General features: G+C 40.2%; 1 protein-coding gene across 1 annotated transcript in view; it reads left to right on the top strand.

Moving 5' to 3' along the window:
- Window positions 1-7,691: 7,691 nt before the first annotated feature.
- The window catches only part of nsmfa (NMDA receptor synaptonuclear signaling and neuronal migration factor a), a 54,818-nt gene continuing 46,321 nt past the window's right edge, over window positions 7,692-16,188 (top strand). The window contains 1 exon segment of the mRNA XM_059358653.1: window positions 7,692-8,003. Coding sequence (XP_059214636.1) covers window positions 7,933-8,003 — 71 coding nt within the window. The 5' untranslated portion in view covers window positions 7,692-7,932.

The raw sequence follows: 16,188 nt of genomic DNA, 5'->3' as shown, positions 1-16,188 counted from the left end.
CACACAAAGTAATGCCGGCAGTGAAACACATTTTTTTTCACTCTTCTCGCCCATCTTTTTTCACCCTCATTTGCCCTCCAAGCTGCATTCCTCTTTGCTTTATTCCCATCACTGTCTTTCTTCTCCCTCATTGCCTGCCTCAAGAGAAAATCGCTTACCGCAAAAAGTCCTTGATGTTATTACAGAGTAGGATGTAAAGTTTGTGTAACAAAAGTTCTACACAGCAGCGCGGGACAGATTGATGCACAAATCAGAAGCCTATTTGCTTAAAGGGTTAGAAAAGCTTCTGAGTTTTCCCTTGATATATGGAAGCAGCGGTAGTGGTAATGGAGGTACGAGCAGAGCCATCATTTACAGCACGCTTGCCCATTTCCTCACTTAAGAAGCTGACTAGTTATTCTTAAACAAGACATATAGACATGCCAGCAACTCTGTTAAGCTGTACTGAGGCTCAGTAGCGCTGTGAGCTAAATGCTAATGTCAGCATACTAATATGGCCACAAGCGGCAACCTCCTGGTCTGAGCAGTGAGGTAAACCAGGAAGTGCCTTAAGCTGCATTCTACCAAAAATTCCATCAGGGGGCGCTGACGAAGGTTGTAGAAGCATTTGGGTCCATTCAGTTCAATACAAAATGAGAAAATTTCCCACTTGATTTATTACCTCAGAAATAAAAGAAAAAAATCGTCCTCAATATGATGTTAATTGTGTAAAAAATGGTCCAATTTAGAAGAAAATAGAAGATAGAGGATTGTATGATTTGGGGCGCGGCTACCTTTGATTGACAGGTCACTAACAAGCGAGCCGGCATCAGGAGAGAAGAAAAGCAATGCATATCCACATCACTGTGTCAATAAAGTTAAAAAAAGAAAAGAAAAAAAGGACATTCATTGGTTTGGTCTCATTACTTTGACCCTTTCACTGTATTTTCACTTAATGACAGTTTATTTGAACGTTTTGTTCGTTAAAAATGTCTTGTTCAGTGTTTGGTTGGATTAATAGACATTTCAAGGAGTCACTGTCCATTTTTTCTTAGGTAAGTAACATACATTTTGTTTTTTGCTAGCCAAAATGAACATCCCAGTTAATGCTAACATGAATTAGCAGCGCCTTCGCTCAGTCAGGTTGCGGTGTAGAGAGGCGTGTAGTCAGTGATCAGATCCCTCTCGCTCCTCCACAGTCCAGATATGGTCTGCTCCCCGTTTCCAGAAACAAGAAGGCGATGCAAGATGGCAACGAGTGTTAAGCCGAACTCGATGCCTCAAACAGGCCGTCCATAAACCAATGGGTGACATCACGGTGACAACGTCCATTATTTATACAGTATATGTATGGCCAAAATGACAATGCTAACATGCTGACGGTTAGCAGGTGTAACATTCATTATGTTTAACATCTTATATTAGAGTGTTGGCATGCTAGGGTTTGCTAATTTCCACTTAACAAAAAGTACAGTTAAGGCTGATGGGAATGTTATTGGTTTTGTAGGTTATACGGACATAAGGCTGGAGAAATATTGTTTTCATGGCACTTAATGGAGGATTCAACTAGAGGGCACACCAGATAAGTTAAACCATATAGAACTCGGAAGATACTATATTGTTAATTCTGAAATCATTGCAGAAGTAATGACAGCAACACCATCGTAGATGATATGTACGGCCCTGAAATCAAGCATGTTGAACATTAATTTCTGAGGATTGCACAACCAACGCTCAAACCAACAAACACAGTGATGCAGCCATCATGCACACAAGAATGCAAAAGTAAAAAGTTTATCTGCAGCTCAAAGCACTGTAAAAATAGAAATGTTGACCTGATGATGGTGCTATATGAAAAAGTCTGGGATCACCAAAGTCATTAGAATATATAATCTGGGGAACATGAATGCCTGTACAAATGTTAGTACCAATCTATCAAGCAACTGTTAAGTTATCTTACTCAATATTAAGAATGTTGACCTACTGGCAATGCTGGACGAAAAGTCCAAAAAAGTCCAAAGTTGTTTGGGTTCATCCTTTCAGGACCTTGAATATCTGGACCAAATGTGACAATTGTCTGGACATTTCACTCACAACCAAGACTGTTAACCTCATGGTAGCTCTAAATGAGAAGTCAGAGGATCACCAAAGTCATGAGAGTTTATCCTCAGAAGACCATGAATGTCAGTGTCAATCCAGGCCACCAAAGACTAATCAATAAATAAGTGCATACTCATGACAGAAATTAACACTCAACTAATTGGAACAGAGAGACGGGTAAAAATATAATAGACCAACCATTCAGCACAATGGGCAGACCATTAAAATCTAAAAAACAAAGTTTTGTGTGACATTTCCCAACAATTAATAGATGCATGTCTTCATATTCTGCCATGTAACAGACAACGAAAATTAAATAAAGGTTATGAAGTACTTGACTATGAAGCTTTATGCAACCGTCCTCTCTAATGGTCATGAGACTTAATTAAGTGGTCAAATATAGCAAATGAGATTATAATGCACTATCAAAGTTCATTACCAATGGGACACATCATTCTTTAATGCGGGTTGGACCCTCTAAATCATCCCCCTTCAATTAAACAGTATATTTCAAGAAACAAGGATTTTAAAAGAGTTCAGTGTTATTAACGCCCTCTTGGGTCAGAATCAGACTTTAATATCGTCTCACTTAAAGCCTTTCCAAGCTTTAATCCACTCTTAAGCTTTACTACCCCCCACTATACCATCTACACACACATTAATCACCCCCTTCCCTGAATTTGATCCTAAAATTTCCTCAAAGTCTCCAAAAATAAGGCATGCTTCACGGTTTTGTTTCACGTTTGCCTTTACTGTGTGTAAATTAAATATCCGAAATGCCCGAGAGGGACATTCACAATTCATCATCGCAATTTCTCACTTCTTCTTTGGCCCGGTCACCCAACTTCTGCCTTTGATGGTATTTTTATCGGCTGGTTTGCACACTTTTTTTCACTGTCAGATGGACTGATACAGTCTGAGATAAAAGCACTGATGGTATGTGACAGCAGAATGTGTTGGAACAGTACAAGTTTGACAACGCTGACACAAAGTGGAGCTGGGTTTGATCTCTAAGGAAAAGATTCTATGATCCACCAAAATATCAAGACAAAGGATGTGCTCACACCAAACGCAAAGCAAAACTTTCCTGTGGCGCGATTAAATACAAAGTAGAGGTGTGAATCAGCAGAGGCCCCACGATAGGATTTTATCCCGATACATGAGTCACGATTATTATTATTGCTATTTTAAGCATTTTCGATATGGTGAGTATTGCGATACAATATATTGTGATTTAACTGTTTAACTGCATTTTGTGTCCATACAATTAAATTAAATCAAGAATTGTTTTGTCAAATAACAGAAAATTCTCAGTCTATTCATCTCACTTCAGTCTTTTTTATTTCTCCACAATGAGAGTCGAACCCACAGACTGACCAACAAAGTATTCAGTCAAACTGAACTCAACTGATAAACATGTATGGACGACAACAACTGCAGCATTTTCTCAAACTTTCCTCAAATTTAAGCTTTGCTACTCTGAATTATTTTGGAAGAAACATTAAAAAAAACCTTAATTTGCAGCATTAATTCGACAACTTCACGACATGATATCCTGACACAATCAATCATCAATCGGAACTCCATCCAGAAAAAATATATTTTAAATTTAATTTGCTTGTCATCTTGCAGGTGGACCTCATAAAGCATGAATACAGTCTTTTTACAAATCTGCATCATGATGACGTTATTTCAGCATACTTTTAATCCAGTCATTGCAATGAAATCAGAGCAAAATGTTTATTTTATGTCCATACAGCTGTTGTAGTGAAGTAGCAAAGTTCCTGGAGAAGGTGGTGAAATACACCAGACTGTGTGCACCTCCGAATGAAGTTATAACTCACATACATTGGTTTTCTGACCAATCTTGGACTTCCAAAATAGAAACAAAGCAGCAATAGTTGATAATAATTTATTTCAGCCGTGGCTATTGACGAAAAAAATATATATTATAGGTGATAGAGCTCTAGACAAATAAAATGATCTTTCTTCTGTCGTAGAAACTAGGGGGATGTTTGCACCATTTCTAAATCACCATCGTTTTTTGCATTGGATGTTGTCCATATTGGTGCATATCACACAACATTATATACTGATACCAGTTGATACCAGTGTATCTATGAACGGCCAATATCGGCCAACTAATATATCAGTCTTGTTCTTCTACAAACGGACTACAAACACAAACCAGAACACTTAAAATACCAAAATCTCGGCCCGTTGTGATAGATCTGGTAAAAATATCTGTTTATAGAGATTAGCATGTATGTGAATGACTATTGCAGTGCCTAGACTAACAATTGATGTACTGGTATGGAGAAGAAGTTTCCATTTTCATCAGGGGGCCAATTGTATATGAGTCAAGTTAAATTAAACTTACTCTTCACATATAAAACGATATATACAGTGTGTCAACTTGGTTATATTGTTCATTAATAGTGTATGAATTTCCTTCCCTAAACTGAATCAGTATTTGAGAGAAATCAGATTGAGAGTGTAAACTCATCCCCCTCAGAGTGACTCTCGGACCACTTGGCTGGCTGCTGTTGTAACCGCCGCAGACTCCAATATTGATCTGCTTTGCAATCAATCAAATGGTGAGTGCTTGTCAGGGTCAGAGGAGACACTAATATCTTGGGCGGATATAGATTTATGGCTGCATGTGTCTTCCTTGTCCTCCTTTTTTTCGCTCCCTTTCATCTATTTTGTCGTTCCTTTCCTCACCTCTTTCAACATATCGTAGCACAGCGGTGTCCCGCTGGGTTTGCTGGTACCAGACACATTGCTGCACTCCTCTAATAGAATGAAAAACATGAATCGCTTCTTTCATTCATCCTTGTGGTTCCCTGTTTTTTGTCATTCCTCTGCACGCTGCCTCCCTCGCTTCGCTCTTTTTTCTGATTTGGATCCCCGCTGCCCATTCATGCCTCCTCTTTCCATCATCTTTCTCTTCTTCTTTTTTTCTCCCTCGTGTGGGAGCTCCACCGTCCTGTTCTCCTTCCCTCCATCCATTCATTCATCCCTCCCTCCCTCCCTCCCTCCTCCCGGGCTCATCTACAGTCCATCCACACACGTTCACCTCAGTCTCGTCAGAGCTGCCTGGAATTATTTACTGCTTAACGGCCCACAGCAGCTCACACCAGCCTTGCAGTGCTTTGCTTTATTTATTGATTTTCATTCCTTTTGTCTTAGTGTGTGCAAGACACTAAAACTTAGAATGTGTGTGTGTGTGTGTGTGTGTGTATGTGCAGGCAAAGCACATTTTAAAAGGTATAAAGCTCAAGGACAACCGGCACATTGGAGCTGCTGGTGAAATGACCTGTGGATTGAAAGATTGATTGGTTTGATGTTTGAAGGCTAATCGACTGTTACTGGGTGATTCACCTGCTCCCTGTGCCTCTTTCTGTTTATATGATACGTGTGTGTGTGTGTGTGTGTGTGCGTGTGTGTGTGCGTGTGTGTGTTTGCGTGCACACACCACAGCACCCAATCTTACTATCTTCGATCATTGACTAGAGATTAATTATCTCTGAGTAGTGCGAGTTAACACATTGTCTTTACTGCTGGAACGTCTACTTGCATTGATTTTTTAAATATATTTCATGCATTTGTTTAAGTGTTTAATGGATTGTTTTGTACTGCATGTTTTAGAGCCCTTTATTAAGTAAGGCCTAAAGACATAATGAAATTTACATTTCTGGTTGCGTCAATTGATTTAAGTGAGAATAATAATTCCCTGATTTACATGTTTATATGTTACATGATTTACACATTATTTAAATCCGTTGTTCTCATTTGTAATGTTTTATTTGTACAGAAAAAGCATTGATTCATTCTTGATTGAATGCTACTTGGATGAAGAGTTTGACATATTTTGGATCGTCGTGTTTGAATGTGCATCCCACTACTACCCAATTGTCTTTTTTCAGACTTGATGCTCAGCCTTTTTGGTGTTGATCCCTTAAAACAAAGCATGGTGAGGTCTACTGTATTTGTCTGATTATCATTAACTCTCAGACTATTAAAAAGGTGGTGATACCTACTAAGAATATTGCACTCAAGTTCATATATAATCCACAAAATCAAGTAGCCATAGAAATTATAAGGAATGAGGAAGTGAGTAGTATAAAGAGCAAAAAAGTCCGCGAAGGGAGGAAATCAGGGTGGGATGGGTCAAAAACAAGACTTAGTTAACTTCCGCATGTTGCTACATGTTCTACGTCACCTACGTAACCATTTATACAGAAGAAGTTATTTTAACCCAAAACATTTTTTTTTTCAAAACATAACCAAATAATTTTATACCTAAACCTAACCGAGTAGTTCGGCGTCCAGTGCAACTCAGGAAACTCAGGTCAAACTAGGCAGCAGTGATCAATTATGAATCAAGATTCTGATTCTGTGTTAACCATTTCTTGCCTCACATGTCAGAAACACATTTGTGTGTAAAATTAGGCTGGAATTTGAGAAAGTTGTGACCAGGCCGCCGCGTTATTCCTGCCTGAAAACAGACCAATCACCATCCTAACTTACATATATCACTCACATGTGATTGGTTGTAGGTCTATCCATTGTCTTTGGTCTGCATAAGTATGCACAACCGTCCAAAGTTATCTTATGAACCATTGTGTATACCTTTTCTTATGTTATGACATCAAACAAACTGTTGAATGTAAGTATATTAAAAAGGCTTGAAGAAGTAAAACTATTTCACAAGTTTAAAAAATAAAGTCATGAATAACTTTTATTATTGTTATGTGAACTACTTCTTTTCTTCTTTACTATCCCATTAATAACGTCACAACCTCTGAGATTTATCGTGTGACTGCTTGGAGAGGTCCTCACCACCAGGTTACAAACCAGTGGGAGATAAGATACTAATCTTGAGATTTCAAAGGGTGACAAAGTGCGCTGTTTTTGAAATAAGAGCCATCTACAATTGCTTTAATTAAGCATTTTTATAGAACTCAAGTCACGGATCATCAGCTGTTTACAAAGTCATTGCAACTCTTGCATTCACAATTGCATAAGAAAGTAAATACAAAAATCAGAGCACTGTGGATGACTGAAGAACAAAACATCTCACAGGAGTGCTAATCAGTAGCTGCAAGGTAATTCTGCTCTACAGATACTAGCTGCCCTTTATGATGTTCCTGTCTCATGCACTCTTTTGAATACTGATATCAGTAGCAAGAGCAGGAAAAAAAAAACATCACAGTCTGAAGCTATTGTTATCATGCTATTTGAAGTGATGCTCACAGAGCACTGCAGCACCTCAACCTCACTGCTCCCTCTGTCCTCAGCTGTGGATCAAAACCATTTCAACACACGTGTGAATGTGTGTGAGAAAATCACCATTTATATAACAGGAGGTGATAAACTAAATAAGGATGCACAGATAATGGTCCAAAAATGGAAGACATGAAAGACAGAGGTTCCTACGTGGATGGCACCATGCAGTGCCTCCCCTCCCCTGTGTGATGATGGTGATGATGGTGATATCACCACCCCAACCATCCTCCCATTCAGATCAATGAGAGAGAAAGAGAGAGAGAGAGAAGGAGAACGAGAGAGAGAGAGGTCTGTGTATTTTCAGCCACACGCTGACAGCTGTGCAGCTACCCCACGTACGTGCTCATATCCGGAGAAACACACACAGAGAGGCTGACATTCCTCTTGTTTTGCATCTTTTGCTCTGCAGACGCGTGCGTGACATATCTGCTCCCGGATTCCCCTTCAACTTTTTTCCCTTTTTTTGCAGTTTTTTTTTTAAAATACTGTTTTCCTTGTCGCATTCTCTCCAGAGGCTTTTGGAATGAACTGTTTTCCAGCCTGCGTCGTTTCCATGTCAGCATGGGAACTGCCGTGTCCAAAAGGAAGAATTTAAGAAACGATGCGATATCCTCTGTGGCAGCAAAAGTTAGGTGAGTGACACCTGGAGCTCTCCGCCTTTCTAACTCCATCATGCAGCAGCCCCCGGGGGACACTTGACAGGTATATTTTTTTAGACCATCAGGTGCGACCCGATTGAAGTTACCATGTGTGACAGTTTGAATTACCACTGCGCTATCCCGGGTGTGCTAGCCCTTCTTTGTAATGCGCAGAGAGGCTCTTTGCGCTTTTCGCACGTCTGCCGACTGTCCCGTCTAGCCCCGGGGCGTGCGTCTGAGCCAATGTGTGCTTAAATTAGCCTTTGTTCTCTCCCAAACTGCACCTGTGATGAGCAAATGTAGCCAACTATAGTATAAAGATTTCAATTTAATTCCACGAGGCTGTGTTTTTTATTTAGCTGGAAGAGGGTATTAGCCCCTGGCGCGTCGGAGCTTTTACTGATGTTGTGAATGAAGCATCATTGTGTAATGAAAGTCATGCAGAGGCAAAGCGAGGGCTGCCTGTGACTCACAGTAACACTCATGCGTTTCCTCACTTTGGCATCACCTAAAATAGACTATCATCTGCTATAAAATATAGCCTGTCGTCTTATTTTGAATGGTAATTTAAAAGGAAACGGCTTTCTGTCTGGCCGCATCGACCCGAGCGGAGCGCGCACGGAGAGGGGAGGCTGCTGCCTTCACACCCCGGCAGGCAAATGATCCAGCCGTCAATTAATCAATCAACGCGATCGATTCGGTCGTTTGCAGTGATCACCGATCACGGTCAGTTATTGGAGCGGTCACAGAGGACAGCGCTGCTGGTAAGCGGCTGTTAATTTATTCACTGGAAAAAAGAAGCAGTGGGACTCAGACTGTTTGGCACGAGTCCAACCCGTTAAAAGCTGTAAACGACTCTCTCGTTCACTGTATGGGGGCTGTATGGATTTTTTTAATGGCTATGTCTGCACCCAGCAGTTCTAGCACCATCTTCATCCTGGCTGCATGACTGAGCTGAAGCTGCAGTTTTTAGCCGAAAAAGCACGTGTGACTGTGCTCATGCGTCCACACATGAAGTGCGGACAGCGAAGCTGAGTGAGATCAGAATACAAATTTAGCCTTTCTGCGCTTCAGCAGTGGCCTCAGAGCAGGCCCTGCTGTGTGACTTTAATTCAATCAATGAATGACCTTGACTTGTGCAGCAAGTCTCCAGCATCCACAGATGTGGGGCTGATGTGCTATTACGTCACTATCTCAGTGTGCGTGTGTGTGTATGTGTCGTCCTTACATTGCACAGGGTGTGTGTGAGCCTTCTTTGCATGCATTGCAGTGCGTGTTTCTTCTGTGTGTGCCACCTTGAGACGAGGATGTGATGCTCATACACAATGGCAAGTGACTACAGAGGCTGTCCTGGGCAGGTAGCCTACTGTAAGTGTGTGTGTGTGTGTGTGTGTGTGTGTGTGTGTGTGTGTGTGTGTGTTTGTTTGTGTGTGAGGGAGGGAGGGAGAGAAGGAGTGAGTCTATCTCAAAGCCAACAGTCTTGTCTTCAATGGAACTGCTGAAATACTACTACACATCTGGCACAACTGGTTCTGAGCATGATCCCTGCCCTACACACACACTCATGCACTTTTTTTGGGTTATTTATAATCCTCATCTTTCTTTCTTGCTCTCTCTCTCACACACACAATTCAGAGTTTAATTTTTCGGAGTTAATGGCAGAATGAACCTTGCCTCACTCAGAGGGGAGAAGCAGCTGAATCGCATCCAATATTGATCAGCCTTTCACCTGCGCACGACCTCATGAATGAGGAAGCATTCAGAAGTGGTTTCTCTGCATCTCTCCACCTCACACACAAACATATACATGTCTACAGTCATGTGCATGCACCGCTCTCTCCATTTCATCTACTCGCTCCTCTTCCTCATCCTGTCTGAGTGGCTGGCCGGACTCTGAATATTCTCTGCAGATTTTAAATGCTAGTGTTCTGTCTGCAACGTTGCATGTCTTGATATATTTCACACATAGAGAGCAATATATGTTTGTATTTAAGATTTCTTCCCTCTGAAACATAATTTTTAATTTGTTTTATTCTTCCATACATTCTGTACATTGTGTGCTCATTTTGTGTCATGCCAGAATGAACTTTACAACCAGAGAAATTAAGCAGCTGGATGCACAACAGTGTCCCTCAGTGAAAAATCTGGAAACAACTGCAATTATCTGCTTAGTAATTGTTTGGGTTTAAAACTCTTTCCCTCTCTGTTTTACTGATGCACAGTCAGACAGCTAATTATTTTCTTATAATATGTGGCGAGACTGTGAAATGTCTGTTTACTGCTATTTGGTTGCAACTCTGGAGGAAAATAGAAATGTTTATGGTTGTGGTAAATGTAAAATGTTCCTGCAGCCTAGCATATGGCATACATTCATCTTCCTGCATGCTGGGAATTGTGTGATGGGTGAGGCTAGGTGTGCATGCACGCACACACAACAGTCTTAGCTGAGTTTTGACTCATCAATTTCTTATCTGCACCTGTAGTGTCCACACATGCACGCACACGCACACACACACACATTTTGCCAGTGCAACCTCCTTTCCGTCTTTCCTTCTCTCTTTTGCATACTGTACACTCAAAGCCACACACTTTTAATCAGAATCCTGAAGGCAAGTGACAGCAGGTGTATGTGTACATCAGTCTGAGTCATCATCCTTTGCCAACACATTCAAACATACTCACATAAACACCTTTTCTCTTTCCAATAAACACTTTTGTCTCACAAGACCTGCCACTGACTTTAATCACTGTTTTATAACCATTCATACTACACACATAACCACCATAACCCACTGTAATCTTAATTACCTAACACCATGAGAAATGTCGTCACTCTTCAGACTCACACAAAAGAACCCGCAAACTGCACATAGAACACAGACTAATTTATCATTCTTCACAGCTTTTGTAATCTGTTTTTCTTGCATGAACCTTGGGCTGAGAGAAGCTTGTGAAACCATTTATTGAATAAGTCGACCTGTTTGTGGAGGTCATGGCATCGACTGAGTTTGTTGCGCTTCAGTGATTTGTGCAATGAAGCAGACCATGCACCGCATACTGTGAAGACAGCAGTGGTCATTTATTCAAATGGCTAACACAAACTCATATTTACTGTATGTTTTCCTGACTGATGGCTTCTTGTGGTTGTGCAAATAAATACTGTATTTTTCCAAAGTAACCAAAAAAATTGGTAGTCTGACTTGCATGATGTAGTGTGAAAGATACGCTGCATCCTGGGGTTAGCACCGCCCAAGATGACTGTGATGGGTTTAAGAAAACTACAAAGAGCCCTGAACTGTTTTTTATTCTTAGTCCAAAATTATAATGGGTTCAGCAAGACCTTCCTCCAGTGCTGGCTAAGTTGGTTAAATGGAGCTAGGCGTGGTCATTTGTTAATTTGCTAATACCTCCTCAAATATAATCTAAATATGTGTGGAATTGGGAATAGAAAACATCTGGATTTGATATGGGAGACCAGAGTTTGCATCCGTTTTTGCACCAGCTGTTAGTGTTGGTTGGTCCATGTTTTACTATAAAGATGTTTTTTCCTTCACTTAAAACAAGAAGAAGTAAGAAGAATAAAAACTAACTCCATTACTTATTTTTCCCATGACCACAATCTTTCTCTTGCTGGTGGCGCTACAAGAAATGTCAGTGGCTCACCAATGTAAATAGGATCTATCCACTGGGGACCATGGATATCTACCTAATTCCATGGCAGTCTGTCCAATAGTTGTCAAAACATGCCACTTAAAACCAAAAATGTCAACCTGCTGGTGGCACCAGAGTCAGGGGATCACATAAGTCTATAGGCTTCACCCTCTGGGTACCACTAGTGTCAAATTATTTGGTAATCCATCCAATAGCTGTTGAGATATTTATTTGTGGACCAACGTGGTCGACAAACCAGCATTGGCATGACATGAGGAATTACTTTAATGCTTAAAATGTACAGAATGTCCTCGGTTTGTTTGTCGGATCAGAAAAGGCTCATAAGAGTCAGTGAGCTCAAGAGTAATTTGGGAAATCACTGACATTGATGTGTCATTACGGGAGACTTGTAAGCGATCATTACACAGAGTAAGTGACCACATCTCTAAGATTATGTACAAACAATGCAGTACAAAAGACGCTCAAGCTTCTGGTTTCCACTGTTTGTCAGTGCCTGTGTCATCTTATGCATGTTTATGGATTGCTGGTTATGAAACAGGTCACACTCTCCCCTCCAGCATCTCATGAGAAGTACTAGCAAGCGACTGAGAGCGAAGGGAGAGAGAGAGAGAGAGAGAGAGAGAGAGAGAGAGAGAGAGAGAGAGAGATTACCTCCAATTTACACACCACAATTTTGCGACATTGAGTGAAAAAGCAAATGCTTTGATCTTCCTATCAGCCAGAGAAGGGCTTTGCTATGGTTCGGGTGAAGGGCGTTGGACAACGGCGTTCGCAGAGCTGTGGGGGTGTGAAAGATGGCATGAAAGATGAAAGGATCGGTTTCTACGGACAGATGCAAATGAAATATTGTGTCATAGTCCAGTGTGAGCAGAGGACAGGTGCAACTCTCTTTGTTGTAGACCTGCAGTCACTCTGTTCATGGAGGTCAAGGAGCTGTTATATAATTGTTTTAAAAAAAAAACAGTTATTCAGATTGAATCAAGCTCAAAAAAGAGAAACAAGTTCCCTCTAAGGTTCTAGGAATAGGTTGCTTAATTCTTGTTTAATTGTGCCTCCTTATTTCCTTTTCACTCAGGTATTTAAAAACATATACATTATGTATTTTTTTTATCTTTTGTAGTATGGGTCAATGTGTCTAAAACTGAGCATTTCTACTACATCTATCTCCCCATCTTCTCTGTTCAATCACACACTGCAAGTCTTTGCCATAAATATGCTGAATGAGGCAGATTTGACTGATAACAGTCTGGAGAATGATTGGGGCTCCAGCAGTGTTGTGTGATTGTTTGTCTGCTGCTACGGTGCACGTTTATTCTATTTTTTATTCATTCTTTTAAGAAACAATCTCAAACCAAGCTTTTAAGTAGATTTTTTTTTAAAGTTTTCTCTTAATATCATTGGCAGCTGAGCAAGCTTAAATTGCAGATGAAGACCTTGGGATATGGCTGAAAGCTCCAGAACAAGCAAGAAACTGGACCTTGAGTGAAGATTTCTTTGTCAGTTTCAAAGGGCATACTAACGTTAATGTGTTTTGAAAAAATTCTTTGAAGTCATTTTTTTCTTTTAATAAATAATATACACAATAAATAAATCAAATATTAAGAAAAAATAAAAAGTCTGCCACAAAAAAAGGCATTTTATTGATTAGGAAAAATAATATTAAATATGTGTAGGCGACAGCAGAGAAGCAGATACCTTCTGTGTGTGAATCAGTTGCATCATTCAGTGCTGTGTGTGGTTGCATCGAGCCGCCTGTGTGCTGACATTTTAATCAGCTCTCGATCAGGTGCTTCGCTCCCACATGTCCCATAATGCACCACACTTCCAAGAATTGCAATTAACATTCCCGAGTCCCGTTGGCCCTCACCACACGCAACAAGCCTCTCAACAGGTTCTCACACCCCAGCTGTGCATTTATGTGTGTGCTTGTGTCTTCATGTGTGTGTGTGTGTAAACCCAATTCAATTAGAACATCTGAGAGGAGGATTCGATTAAGGAGCATTAAGAGTGAGGAATCTCTTTGCTTGGCAGCCCATTGTTTACAGTGGAGAGACGCCCAGGGAGACATCAGCTCTGATGATATTCAGACCCGTGGGAACGCTGCCAGGGGAGTGATGGCCTGTTTTCAGCCTCCAGCCGCTTGTCCTCGAAAGATATATGGTCACAGTGTTAAATGGCGTCAGAATCCACAGGGGAAGGGCAGGACATGATTAAATATGGGTCAATAGTGGAATGAAATACTGTATGTAGAAGCATTATACTACATGCCTCTCAATATGAACCTTTAATCTCAGTGTAACCTGACAGTCTCCAGGGTCCTTTTTGTAGCCATGGAGATAATTTGTTGGTCAAATGTACAGTTTAAATTTGATGACAGTGCAAAAAACACTGCATTTATACCTTTTTGTCATAGAAAAGGGTCAAGGTTTGTTTTTTTCTGTTCAGTTTCATGAAATTATCTTTTTTAAAACTGGGCTTTATTTTACATTTAATTGAATTGATTATACTTATAATCCCAAAAAAGGTGCTCATGGCAAAACGAAAAAATAGGTAATTTGCCCCTGACTCTAAAAACAACATGTATAAACTAACGGATTAAGGTTGTGAAACAGTTACACGATTGCAGTTTCAAACATGTACACATAATGATTATGTGAAATTATTTATGTTAAGGCACCAAAACGTCTTGATTGGGTTTGGAAAAAGATGTAACAATAACAAAGTTTAACCTGAAATAACTGAACGTTGCCTTTTTGTTGAACACAGGACAGGAACATTGGTCCCATGGATGAAAGCTGTGCATTGGTTTAACTCCTTTTTGTCGCTTTACGTCACCTCACTTTCTCCTTTAATCCATCAATAATAACTACAGCCACTAGAGGTCGCCACCTAACAACAGATGTAACTATGAGCTGTAACAACGCGTTAGCACAGATGACCTTTGCAGACTTTCTGGGGTACAATCCACACATTACATTAACTTTACTATGTCTGCATTTGGAAGACAAAGTGGATTTGATTTTTAGTAAACAATGTTTTTCTTTCTTGGCGCATATCCAAATGTGGGTGGCCATTTCACACCTGTCAGAGCAAAGCCAGCCAGAAATAATGTTTGATTGATGAGCACTAAAAATGTAGGTGTAAAAGCAACCTAAAAAAACAGGACAGTTGGAGAAGATAAAGTAAAATAAGAAAAGGACAAAGTAACAATGGAATAAGTAATGAGTAATGCTTCACCATCTGTATCTATTAGTATGCACAGTTTTGAAGAAACTAAAGATAAAGGGTGTGTTTGCAATGTTCCCATCTGTCAAGTATCTAGTTATGCATTGTTCTTTCTATATCCATTAAAAGAGATGAAGTGCTGAGGTGTATCTTCCTGTTGTTGAGGATCCTTTTATGCGACTATGAAATGGTTAGTGGAGTTATTGCAGAAAGTGTTTTCAGGAGTGGAGTGTGTGTAATTGTGTCTGACTCATTCAACTTGTGAAACACTAAGTACACTACAGTATGTGCTGAACTGTAGACCCAGACAAGAGGCAAAATATGCTCACATCACTCTCACTCGCTCACTACAGCTTCAGGTAGCACGACGCACCCACAGTACTTTACATAACAGAATTAGAGCTGCACTTGGAGAGGAGCTCTGTCCAAGACATTGGACTATTAGCATCCTTGTTGCACAATATTGTCGTTGTAATCTTTAAGAGATAATGCAGAATCTTATCTCTGGCAAGAGAACACAATTTTGGTATCAGAAGCGTTCTAGTTTCCATTCGTAGTATGTTTTTAGTTGTAGTACCAATCTTGATCGACATTGACCGATCACATTTGAGTGGGCCTTGGTTACATGGAGGTGGAAAGGAAAAAAGAGGAACCCATTGGCCAAAATGCAATCTCAGAACCCACTGATTATCGCCTAATGACGATTTGGCTTTTAAATAACCTTTTTTTTTTAATTTACCTGCATTCATATGCAGATATATGTTTATAGAGATTAGACTTAGATGTTGTCCAGGCCTGGAATTTCGTCATTTTAGGGGCAAGGCCCCTTGGCCTTTTGTGTTGTCATTTTTTTGAGGGCACAAAGGACAAAAGCCAGGGCACCAAGGCTATAAAATAAAACAATGATTTTAAGTCCACGTTCATATTGGAACTAATTTAAGGACTAGTAATGACTCTTCTGAGGAAGATTGGAGTCTCGGTTGAAACTGTTAAGCAGTTAAAGAAACATCTCCTTGTAAAGTAAAATGCATCAATCTTGTGCACTTTGAGAGCTAAATGAGAGCAAACACTTCACATAACACTTTTCACAGTCGGGAGATACCATATTATAGATTCTTTGTTATCCTACTGTGTCATTTTAAATTGCTGTCAACATGCTTTCCACTAGGACATGGAGTAGCCAGCCAGTGTGGAAAAATAGCTGGCTAGAATTTTTTTCCATAAAAGCCTAAATTTGGTGCCTCTCACACATTCTAAAGCAACTATTCCATCATATACACTC

This window comes from Centropristis striata, chromosome 19 (assembly GCF_030273125.1).
Source record: "Centropristis striata isolate RG_2023a ecotype Rhode Island chromosome 19, C.striata_1.0, whole genome shotgun sequence".
In the NCBI taxonomy this organism is placed as follows: Eukaryota; Metazoa; Chordata; class Actinopteri; order Perciformes; family Serranidae; genus Centropristis; species Centropristis striata.
Note: the sequence above shows the minus strand (reverse complement) of the source record. Positions and strands in the feature narration are given on the sequence as shown.